General features: G+C 45.5%; 1 protein-coding gene across 4 annotated transcripts in view; it reads left to right on the forward strand.

Annotated features, from left to right (window-relative positions):
• Window positions 1-12511, forward strand: part of COL14A1 (collagen type XIV alpha 1 chain) — a 233441-nt gene that overhangs the window by 183778 nt on the left and 37152 nt on the right. For all 4 annotated transcript variants that reach the window (XR_003514529.1, XR_003514530.1, XM_027561688.1 and 1 more), the window contains exons 41-42: window positions 2249-2302; window positions 2784-2855. Coding sequence is in view for 2 of the 4 variants with exons in the window: in XM_027561688.1 (XP_027417489.1) it covers window positions 2249-2302; window positions 2784-2855 (126 nt within the window). In the remaining 2 variants the exon portion in view is untranslated. The remainder of the gene's footprint in view (window positions 1-2248; window positions 2303-2783; window positions 2856-12511) is intronic.

Consider the following 12511-nt stretch of genomic DNA (forward strand, 5'->3'; position numbering starts at 1 on the left):
TCAGTATTAATATTTGTTGTTTAGCTAGCAAATCCAAGGAAGGATGTGTGTGCATGTTTGTGTAATCTAATCTATATCAGGGCCTACCCCTGCAGCTTTCTGACTTAATAATATTTTTGAGTGAATAACTGAAGTGACTGAATAGAGGTAGCAGTGAAAAAACCCACTAGGTCGAATGTTATGAACAAAAGTCCTAAAATCTCAGTGGTTTAAAACAATGAAAACATAATAAATGAAATGAAGCCTATTGTTGGTCGCAGCCCAGAACTGTCCACAGAATGGGTAGAGGAGCTGGGTAGTTAGTCTCTGATCTGTAGAGTCATTTAGGAACTCAAGGTCTTGCCACCTTGAGACACTGATCCTCAACACGTGGGCCCTGAAGCTGTTACAGAAGGGACAAGAAGGTGGAGGATTACCCCCCAGAAATTCTTATGGGCCAGAGCTGGAACTGGCCCCTCTCCGCTGGCCAGAGCTCAGCCCCTGGCTTCGCACGGAATTGCTGAACAAGAGGCTGGAAGATGGAAGCGCACAGCGTGCTCAGGCGGGAAAGGCAAACCACAAGGCCCGGTGGGGTCTGCAGCCTCTGCCTCATCTGGCTCTGAGACTTGCTGATATTTGAACCTGGGGACAGGATGGCCCGCAGACCATCGCTCTTCCTACACACACCCTTCCCATTTTGTGTCTTTCTCCCAACTCACACCATTTCCTTTCATCCAGCCTCGTTTTTACCCTCTTTTATTTGATTCCTGGAGACAAGGAGAGAGAGTGAAAGGGGGCCACCAAGGAGAAGGGCTTTCACACGCAGGAAGAATGGGGAAGGCTCACTGGGAAAGTGGTGCGCTTCAGAAAGGGAGTTGGGAGAGGCAGCACGGACGCTGGTGGATGTTGGTTTCAACTGATCTGAGAATGGATCCCAGGTGGTGCTAGAGATGAAGAGCCTGCCTGCCCAATGCAGGAGACTAAGAGACCCAGGTTCGATCCCTGGGTCAGGAAGATCCCCTGGAGAATGGCATGGCAACTTCCTCCAGTGTTCTTGCCTGGAGGATCCTATGGACAGAGGAGCCTGGTGGGCTACAGTCCATAAGGTCGTAAAGAGCTGGACAGGACTGAAGCGACTTAGCACAAGAATGGATTATTCTAGGAGGGGACACATCCCAAGAGGAGAAGTCCATTTCTCCATGTAGTAGAAGATAATGTCTTGAACAAACTTTGTGAATTTATCATAAAGTTGAGATCAAAGATCCTCTCTCATGTTTTTAATTACACTGGAAAGACCCACACCCGCAGCTAAGAACCACAGCCATCTGACAGTAGGTCACTCCAGATGTGCTTTTTTTTTTAACATTCACATAAAAATAACACACACACATTCAGTGATTGGAGAAGATAAGTTTTAAAGAGCGTCATTTGCTTTCTGTCTTTAACTGTTCCGTCACGTAATGAGCAGCAGATGTGTATTCACGTGGACTTGCGTTCAGCAAACTTGCCCGGCAGTCGAAACTGTATCAGTGCAGGAAGACCCCTGACCCACCCCCAGGCAGTCCTTGAAGAGCTCCAGAGTCACAGATATTGTAGTGTGTATGCGGGTGTGTGTGTGTGTGTGTGTGCATGTGTGTGTTAGTTGCTCAGTTGTGTCCCACTCTTTGCGACCCCATGGACTATAACCTGCAAGGTGCTCTGTTCATGGATTCTCTAGGCAAGAGTGATGGAGTGGGTTGCATTCCCTTCTCCAGAGGATCTTCCTGACCCAGGGATGGAACCTGGGTCTCCAGCATTGCAGGCAGATTCTTTACTGTCTGAGCTAAAAGCGAGCCCGATACTGCAGTACTCCTAATCTGTAATACACTACTAGATTCCTGAGATAGGGGTTCCCTGTCCCCAAACTCTTAGGTCCTGAAAGACACTAATTTGTCTTTGTGTCTGGTCGTTAATGACCAGAATTGATCCCCCTTCTCACTAGTTATGTTTAATTTAATAATAATAATAAAAAAACACTTTCTGAAAATAAGTTCCTGTGGCATTTCTTACACCTAACATTCTTCCATTGGGCGATTTCATAGAGCCAACAGACACAAAAGTCTTTGCCAAGAACAGTTCCCATGAAGGGTTTAAAAGCAGTGAATCCTTGGAAGTTTGGAGCAAATGACAGGACTTGCTGCCCCAAATATGAAACGGGATTAAATGCAGCTTTTCTGAAAGCCATATAAAGCAGCTGCAGAGCTGACACGCCATGTTTTTCTTCCCCCAGGGCTTTCCTGGAAAGGACGGATCCTCCGGCCCTCCGGGCCCACCAGGGCCAATTGTAAGTATTTCCAGGAACTCCTGGGGCGCGACGCTGCTTCAACGCCACTCGCTTCTCGTGAGAGCTTTCCTGCTGCCAGGCCTTCGCTTTGCAGCCGTCTTTGCTGCAGTGTGGTGGCTCAGCCTCTGGGTCAGCACCCTTCCTAAGCACCCTCTAAAGGAATGTGTCCGGGGGGCTTGATTACTGCACCTCTGAGCCGCTTTGCCATAAGATCACCTGCACTGGTTTCTTTTTTTACTAGACACAGGTAAGGCTTGAATTCGAAAGAACTACATCTAACCAACACAGTGGAGACTTTTCCAAAAAGAGTCTTCCTTAATTCTGTGGTAGTTGGAAACAGGAATAAGCAGTGAGTCCTGAAGCTGGCTTCAGGAAGGTGGCGGGGCGGCAGGGGTGGGAGGCGGTGTTTGCTGCCCCTTCTGGACAGCTGTTTTGTTGGGAACGCCCGTCTTTACCTTTGCTCCATTTTCCTGTCCACTAGGGCATTCCCGGAGCCCCTGGAGTCCCCGGGGTCACAGGAAGCATGGGACCCCAAGGTGCCCTCGGACCGCCTGTGAGTATGTGGCCGCAGCCGGTCAGGACGGCTGCCCAGGCATCCTTCTGGCTTATTTTTGTGTTTAAATTGACAGCGTCTCTCGTGTCAAAATGTGTTTCCGGTATTGGACTCTCGGGGAATCTGTGAGGAAAACAGAGACTCTCCTAGGATAAAGATTAAGATGAGACTGTGTGTATATCAGGGCTAAAGACAAATGGTCCCAACAGGGAATGATCTGCAGCTACACTTCCGCTTATATATATTTACATTGTTTGTTATTCTGTATTTGGCTAAGTTAACTCAATGCATCTTTTCAAAGGTTAGGTACAATGATGTCTATTAATTAGGCCTGTCTTCTGAGCAAAAAATTTAAGTCTGGACAAAGTCAAGGATTAATAATGATGGGAATAGGTTTTTCTTCCCTAAGTTGTATGAGAAAGGCAGAATTTTGCCTTAAAACACACACTAACACATAAGATGGACAGGGAGGCCTGGCGTGCTGCGATTCGTGGGGTCACGGACAGTCGGACACGACTGAGCAACAGACCTGCACACGTAAGTGAACAAAGGTGTAAATGAAAGCTCAGGGAATGAAACAAATTATTTAATTACTAGTTGTAATAATAACTATTATAATTATTAACTATAAAAAACTAATAATTATAAAATAAGTAATACAATCAATTATATAATAAAATACCATTAAACAATATGTTAATTAAATGATTGATATTAATTTTAAATATCAATTGTTTTATTAATATCAATTATATTTTATCATATATCTATACAATGTATTTATAATATAATTATATTATACACAAATTCTAATTAAATTAATTATATAGTATTCTTGCCTTGAGAACCCCATGAACAGTATGAAAAGGCAAAAAAATAGGACACTGAAAGATGAACTCCCCAGGTCGGTAGGTGCCCAACATGCTACTGTAGATCAGTGAAGAAATAACCCCAGAAAGAATGAAGGGATGGAGCCAAAGCAAAAACAACACCAAGCTGTGGATGTGACTGGTGATAGAAGCAAGGTCCGATGCTGGAAAGAGCAATATTGCATAGGAACCTGGAATGTCAGGTCCATGAGTCAAGGCAAATTGGAAGTGGTCAAACAGGAGATGGCAAGAGTGAATGTCGACATTCTAGGAATCAGCAAACTAAAACGGGCTGGAATGGGTGAATTTAACTCAGATGACCATTATATCTACTACTGTGGACAAGAATCCCTTAGAAGAAGTGGAGTAGCCCTCATAGTCAACAAGAGTCTAAAATGCAGTACTTGGATGCAATCTCAAAAATGACAGAATGATCTCTGTTCGTTTCCAAGGCAAACCATTCAATATCACAGTAATCCAAGTCTATGCCCTGACCAGTAATGCTAAAGAAGCTGAAGTTGAATGGTTCTATGAAGACCTACAAGACCTTTTAGAACTAGCACCCAAAAAAGATGTCCTTTTCACTATAGGGGACTGGAATGCAAAAGTAGGAAGTTAAGAAACACCTGGAATAACAGGCAAATTTGGCCTTGGAGAACAGAATGAAGCAGGGCAAAGGCTAACAGAGTTTTGCTAAGATAACACACTGGTCATACCAAACACCCTCTTCCAACAACACAAGAGAAGATTTTATACATGGACACCACCAGATGGTCAGTACTGAAATCAGATTGATTGTATTCTTTGCAGCCAAAGATGGAGAAGCTCTATACAGTCAGCCAAAACAAGACCAGGAGCTGACTGTGGCTCAGATCATGAACTCCTTATTGCCAAATTCAGACTTAGATTGAAGAAAGTAGGGAAAACCACTAAACCATTCAGGTATGACCTAAATCAAATCCCTTACGGTTATACAGTGGAAGTGAGAAATTGATTTAAGGGACTAGATCTGATAGATAGAGTTCCTGATGAACTATGGACGGAGGTTCATGACATTGTACAGGAGACAGGAATCAAGACCATCCCCAAGAAAAAGAAATGCAAAAAGGCAAAATGGCTGTCTGGAGAGACTTTACAAATAGCTGTGAAAGAAGGGAAGCAAAAAGCAAAGAGGAAAAGGAAAGATATACCCATTTGAATACAGAGTTCCAAAAAATAGCAGAGAGAGATAAGAAAGCCTTCCTTAGTGATCAATGCAAAGAAGTAGAGGAAAATAATAGAATGGGGAAGACTAGAGATCTAGTCAAGAAAATTCAAGATACCAGGGGAACATTTCATGCAAAGATGGGCTTGATAAAGGACAGGAATGGTATGGACCTAATAGAAGCAGAAGATACTAAGAAGAGGTGGCAAGAATACACAGAAGAACTGTACAAAAAGGTCTTCATGACCCAGATAATCACAATGGTGTGATCACTCACCTAGAGCCAGACATCCTGGAATGCAAAGTCAAGTGGGCCTTAGGAAGCATCACTACAAATGAAGCTAGTGGAGGTGATGGAATTCCAGTTGAGCTATTTCAAATCTAAAAGATGATGCTGTGAAAGTGCTACACTCAATATGCCAGCAAATATGGAAACATCAGCAGTGGCCACAGAAGTGGAAAAAGTCAGTTTTCATTCCATTCCCAAAGAAAGGCAATGCCAAAGAATGCTCAAACTACTGCACAATTTGCACTCATCTCACACACTAGTAAAAGAATGCTCAAAATTCTCCAAGCCAGGCTTTAGCAGTATGTGAACTGTGAACTTCCAGATGTTCAAGCTGGTTTTAGAAAAGGCAGAGGAACCAGAGATCAAATTGCCAACATCCGCTGGATCACTGAAAAGCAAGAGAGTTCCAGAAAAACATCTATTTCTGCTTTATCGACGATGTCAACACCTTTGACTGTATGTATCACAATAAACTGTGGAAAATTCTGAACGAGATGGAAATACCAGACTACCTGACCTGCCTCTTGAGAAACCTGTATGCAGGTCAGGAAGCAACAGTTAGAACTGGACATGGAACAACAGACTGGTTCCAAATAGGAAAAGGAGTATGTCAAAGCTGTATATTGTCACCCTGCTTATTTAACTTATATGCAGAATATATCATGAGAAACTCTGGGCTTGAGGTAGCACAAGCTGGAATCAAGATTGCAGGGAGAAATATCAATAACCTCAGATATATAGATTACACCACCCTTATGGCAGAAAGCGAAGAGGAACTAAAGAGCCTCTTGATGAAAGTGAAAGAAGAGAGTGAAAAAGTTGGCTTAAAGCTCAACATTCAGAAAACTAAGATCATGGCATCTGGTCCCATCACTTCATGGGAAATAGTTGGGGAAACAGTGGAATCAGTGGCTGACTTTATTTTTGGGGGCTCCAAAATCACTGCATATGGTGACTACAGCCATGAAATTAAAAGACACTTACTCCTTGGAAGGAGAGTTATGACCAACCTAGATAGCCTATTCAAAAGCAAAGACATTACTTTGCCAACAAGGGTCCATCTCGTCAAGGCTATGGTTTTTCCAGTGGTCGTGTATGGATGTGAGTTGGACTATAAAGAAAGCTGAGAACTGAAGAATTGATGGTTTTGAACTGTGGTGTTGGAGAAGACTCTTGAGAGTCCCTTGGACTGCAAGGAGATCCAACCAGTCCATCCTAAAGGAAATCAATCCTGAGTGTTCATTGGAAGAACTGACCTGAAACTCCAATACTTTGGCCACCTCATGCGAAGAGCTGACTCATTTGAAAAGACCCTGATGCTGGGAAAGATTGAGGGCAGGAGGAAAAGGGGACGACAAAGGATGAAGTGGTTGGATGCCATCACTGACTCGATGGACGTGAGTTTCAGTAAACTCCAGGAGTTGGTGATGGACAGGGAGGCCTGGAGTGCTGCAGTCCATGGGATGGCAAAGAGTCAGACACGACTGAGCGACTGAACTGAACTGAATTGAATACTTATTAATGGAACTAATTATTTTCCCATAACATCTTATGGAAAAACCTGAATGAGCTCTTTGGGCAACCCAATACCTCCCATTTTTGTGCTTCTGATCTCAGGTTGGATGGATGGAGAGGTCGGGGTAGGCTGGGGGAGAAGCAGACGAGCTTCGTGGGCCTGTCTCCTCGTCTGTAATATAAGGTGGCTGCACCACAGCCTCCAAAGCCATGCTTGGCACCTTCTGCGACCTGAAGTTGTTGCTTCTGGCGCAGGTGTTAGCCTTCCTATATGATGTGTGAGGCACTGAACCTGTATCCATAGACTAAAACAACTGAGACATGTCCATGTATGTACATTGCAGACGTGCTAAGAATTCATGGAACAGTGAAATCTGGAGGGTGAGGGTAGAAGTTGATGAATTAGATTTCTGCCTCCTGCTATACCAATTACCACAACCTCAAAACGACAGAAATCTCTTGTCTTACAGTTCTGTAGGTCAGAAGCCTGACGTCGTCTCAGTGGGTTTTAAAATCAAGGTGTCAGCGTTTCCTGTCTGGAGGTTCTAGGGGAGGATCTATTTCCTTGCCTTTTGTTGCTTCTAAAGACTTCCCGCTGTCCTTGGTTTGTGGCCACTTTGAAGTCAGCAATGTCGTCTCTCTGTTTACCTGTGACCACATCTGCTCTGAACACAGCCTGGAAGCTTTCTTTGCTTTGAATGACCTGTGTGATTCTGTTTGGGCCACCAGGGTAATCCTCGGTAATCTCCCCAGATTACTTCAAGGTTACTACGTCACACTTCATAATCTTTTTGCCACATAAAGTAATATGGGAAGAACCCCCTGGAGACAGGAATGGCTGCCCACTCCAGTGTTCTTGCCTGGGAAATCCCATGGACGGGGAGGCTGGCGGGCCCCAGTCCTTGAGGGTCACAGAGAGCTGGACAGGACTGAGCGACTGACAACATGTTCACAGACCCCAGGGATTGGAAATAGATGCTTCAGGGGCCTTTTTCTGCCTTCCTCATTGAGCGAGACCTAACAGAAACACTGGTTTTCATTCGGAAGGAAACCCTCTCTCTCTAGCCACCCAGGTAGTCACTCTGTATTCTTAAAAGCTCATTTCCATAAAGTTGTTTTGTCCTCGGGGTCCTGTTCTAGGCTGTCAGTCACACGGTACACGTGCAGGTACCCAACATACACCAGACAGAAGCACAGAAAATGCCTCCAGAGTTTAGCTAATACACCCTTTAACAGTCATCCTAAAAAGCCGTATACTTATTCCAACTGGAATGTAGTTACGTTGTCATTGTTCAAAACCTTTTTAGACCTTCTCTTTTCAAGTCAAGCTAGTGATGGGACACAGAAGAAGACTGGAGTGCTTTCTCCTTACATATCCTTTTTCGTTATCTCCGCTTTAGTCCACTTCCCTTAATGTGCTTGGGGAACAAGAGTTCCAGAAGACGTCTGCAGGGCTCAGAGAGCAAAGGGTTCTGGGTAAGAAAGTGTCAGAGACAGCGTATTAAATCTGTTTCTCAGAAAGTCATGAGAAATTTTAGGGTGTCAAAGGCTTTGAGACATCTTGAGGTGCAACAGAAACAAACAAACAAAAAAAAACCCCTAACTGGTTTAAATTTGGTTGGAGAATAAACAAATGCATTTGTGCAGTGTCCCTTAATCCAAGTTGACTTGATCCTAATCCTAGGGGGATGGATAGGAAAGAAGAACAGGCCCTAGAGGGTGCTTGGCAGAGGATGGTGGGTGTGTGTGAGGGGACAGAATGACCCTGAAATGTAGAAAGTAAGGAAGGCCCCACCCTGCTAACCACCTGGCCTTTTGTAGCTCTGGAGCAGACTTTAAATATGGGCTTTAAATAAATTCAAAAACAGCAGTAATTTTTTCCTGGAAATAGAACACTTCTTGATATTCCCTTCAGTTGTTGTAAATCAGCAGAAAAGGGCCCTTGATGGTGGCATTTGTATCAGAGGCAGCACTGGTGTCTTCTCAAAGCCAGGGGCTCCCTGAAGCATCCAGCCCAGAGTTTCCTTGGGACGCTGGGTGGGGGAAGCCACGCACCTGCCTCCTGCCAGATGAGCTGCGCCTCACGGAGTGAAGCCTTGATTGATTTCCCGTGGATGGCTGTCTAGGAAGGCAGGAGGGAGAGACCAGGAGAGACACACTGCCCACTGAAAATAATTTGTTTCCTATAGTCAGTGCCAGGAAAAGGCTGGCTTTTACTCATGCTGCCTTCAGCTGCGGACTTCCCAGGGCAGAACATGCATTGCTGCTGGTGCTGTTGTAATTCCTACCCAAGGCCTAAGCTCAAGGTGCCACCCCTGCAGGAGAGCAGACAGTGAACAGCCTGTGCAAGAAGGGGCCCTGAATTTAGCTGGAAGTGAATACCGGCGGGTGGGCCAGCGTCACACTGTACCACGAGCTCTGCATCAGAAGTCAGGAGACCTGGGTTCTAGACGCCACCCTCACATGACCTTACCTGGCTGTGCGAGCCACACTGCATAAGCTTCTTTACCTACCTTCTCAGGATGTCAGTTTCCCAATTAATTCATTCAAAAATTTTTATTGAGTAGCTATGCTGGATCATTGAAAATGAAAGAGAGTTCCAGAAAAACATCTATTTCTGCTTTATTGATGATGCCAAAGCCTTTGACTGTGTGGATCACAGTAAACTGTGGAAAATTCTGAATGAGATGGGAATACAAGACCACCTGACCTGCCTCTTGAGAAACCTGTATACAGGTCAGGAAACAACAGTTAGAACTGGACATGGAACAACAGCCTGGTTCCAAATAAGAAAAAGAGTACGTCAAGGCTGTATATTGTCACCCTACTTATTTAACTCATATGCAGAGTACATCATGAGAAATGCTGGGCTGGAAGAAGCACAAGCTGGAATCAAGATTGCCAGGAGAAATATCAAGAACCTCAGATATGCGGATGACACCACCCTTATGGCAGAAAGCGAAGAAGAACTAAAGAGCTTCTTGATGAAAGTGAAAGAAGAGAGTGAAAAAGTTGGCTTAAAGCTCAACATTCAGAAAACTAAGATCATGGCATCCGGTCCCATCACTTCATGGCAAATAGATGGGGAAACAGTGAAAACAGTGGCTGACTTCAAAAATCACTGCAGATGGTGATTGCAACCATGAAATTACAAGACGCTTACTCCTTGGAAGGAAAGTTATGACCAACCTAGATAGCATATTCAAAAGCAGAGACATTACTTTGTCAACAAAGGTCCATCTAGTCAAGGCTATAGTTTTTTCAGTAGTCATGTATGGATGTCAGAGTTGGACTGTGAAGAAAGCTGAGTGCCGAAGAATTGATGCTTTTGAACTGTGGTGTTGAAGCCTCTTGAGAGTCCCTTGGACTGCAAGGAGATCCAACCAGTCCATCCTAAAGGAAATCAGTCCTGGGTGTTCATTGGAAGGACTGATGTCAAAGCTGAAACTCCAATACTCTGGCCACCTGATGCGAAGAGCTGATTTCATTTGAAAAGACCCTGATGCTGGAAAAGATTGAGGGCAGGAGGAGAAGAGAGGGACAGAGGATGAAGTGGCTGGATGGCATCACCGACTCGATATGAGTTTGAGTAAGCTCCAGGAGTTGGTTGTTGACAGGGAGGCCTGGCGTGCTGCGGTTCATGGGGTCACAAGGAGTCGGACACCACTGAGCAACTGAACTGAACGATGTGGACAAGAGATGTGAAGGACAGGTAGGTGTCCATGAGGGACACAAAAGAGGACCAAGATACTTTTTTACATTCATGGACAATCTAGAGAGGATGATAATTTTGTTCAGTATATAAGAGGATATAACAAAAGGCAGAAAGTGGGAAATGCCTTACAGGAAAGGCCAGAAAGTTGTTATGAATTTCCGCTGAGGGAGACAGACAGGCAGGGATACAGAATCTACCCTGTCCCTGGAGTGGCGGGGTGGGGAGAACAGCTCCTGAGGAGGCAGCGTTTCAGTGGATCTTGAAAGATGGATGTGCTCTGCCCCCACTTAGACAGGAGGGTGGCCTCCTTCAGAGGGGGATTGTAATGAAACTAAGACGAGCTCAGGCGAGCCCCGTGCTGTCCGTTTTCGTATTGTTTAGCTCTCTCTCGCTTCATCACTGCTGCCACCACTTCACAGTCACCATCAGCTCTGAGAACTCTAATCTCAAGCCCTCTTCGTTTCTCTCAAAGATAGTCCCCAGACGCCCTAACGGGTCCCCTGACTCTGCCGCTGGGCTGATCCTTCCTCCAGTTGCCGAGAGAACTTCGTCGCGCAGCTCTTCCTGTTGCGTCACTTCCTGTCTTGAGTCTCCTCACTGGACCCCTGGCAGCGGTGGGTGGGGCCCCTGTGTTCCGCCGGGTGCAGGTGGCCCTGCGTTTGAATCCTTGCTTTCCCTCCAACGCGGCTCCCCAGACGCCCAGCTCGGAGCTGAGTCACCGCTTTACTGAAAGCTCTCCCAGTGTTCCTCATACCGTTTGGCACCGTGCGTGCCTTGCGGGGAGCGCTTCCATTTGTCTGGGTCGCTGCTTCTCCTTTCTCCCCCTGGGGAGCTCCTGATGGTTTCTCTCTAAAACTGTGCTCTTCCGGTATGAGGTCCCCCTCCCAGCCTTACCTCCTCGGGTGGGAGACTGCATTTCAACTGTCAACGTCCATCTCTCCACAAAAGGGAGAGTTTCTTGAGGGCAGATTTTTTTTTAAACCATACTCATGTTCTTTGTGACTCCTAGATCCCAGTTCAGCATCGCCAAGGGTACAGTAAGTCCATTCCGTACAAAGGAGTTCCATTCTGAGAGTGCCTCCATAAATCCAGTTTGTTCATGAGTCCAGCAAAGTCAGCCTAGGTACCCACCTGGCACAGTCAGCAGGATTACTGCACTGTGACAGCTTTACAGTACTTCTCACACAAACAGTACCGAAAAACACGATAAGTAAAGAAAACATGTTTAATCTTGCAGTACAGTTCCTGGCAAAGTGCAGTCATCCAGGACGACAGCTGGCACACGGGGCAGGCGTCAAGTGAGCAGGAGGGGGTACTGACCGGAGGGTGGGATACGGGCGAGCTGAGGGCATCAGCGTGGGTGGGGGCCATGTGCCCCACCCACACCTGCCACTGATGGAGCGCGGGTCTGCATCTTTGCAAGTTCACAGCTTGAAGGTTCGTGCGTAGGGGACTTATCCTGCTTAATAAGCGTTTGTTAAAACAAAGAGCAAAAGTGTGATTACATTCTAGTTAGGCTGGTACTCAGGTGAGTATGAGGAGATTAGTTTTACAGACTAAGGGTCAGGCATGGAAGCTCAGATATGCAGATGACACCACCCTTAAGGCAGAAAGTGAAGAGGAGCCAAAAAGCCTCTTGATGAAGGTGAAAGAGGAGAGTGAAAAAGTTGGCTTAAAGCTCAGCATTCAGAAAATGAAGATCATGGCATCTGGTCCCATCACTTCATGGGAAACAGATGGGGAAACAGTGTCAGAATTTATTTTTTTGGACTCCAAAATCACTGCAGATGGTGACTGCAGCCATGAAATTAAAAGACGCTTACTCCATGGAAGAAAAGTTATGACCAACCTAGATAGCATATTGAAAAGCAGAGACATTACTTTGCCAACAAAGGTCCATCTAGTCAAGGCTATGGTTTTTCCTGTGGTTATGTATGGATGTGAGAGTTGGACTGTGAAGAAGGCTGAGCACTGAAGAATTGATGCTTTTGAACTGTGGTGTTGGAGAAGACTCTTGAGAATCCCTTGGACTGCAAGGAGATCCAACCAGTCCATTCTGAAAGA

Source organism: Bos indicus x Bos taurus, chromosome 14 (assembly GCF_003369695.1).
Source record: "Bos indicus x Bos taurus breed Angus x Brahman F1 hybrid chromosome 14, Bos_hybrid_MaternalHap_v2.0, whole genome shotgun sequence".
Taxonomy (NCBI): Eukaryota; Metazoa; Chordata; class Mammalia; order Artiodactyla; family Bovidae; genus Bos; species Bos indicus x Bos taurus.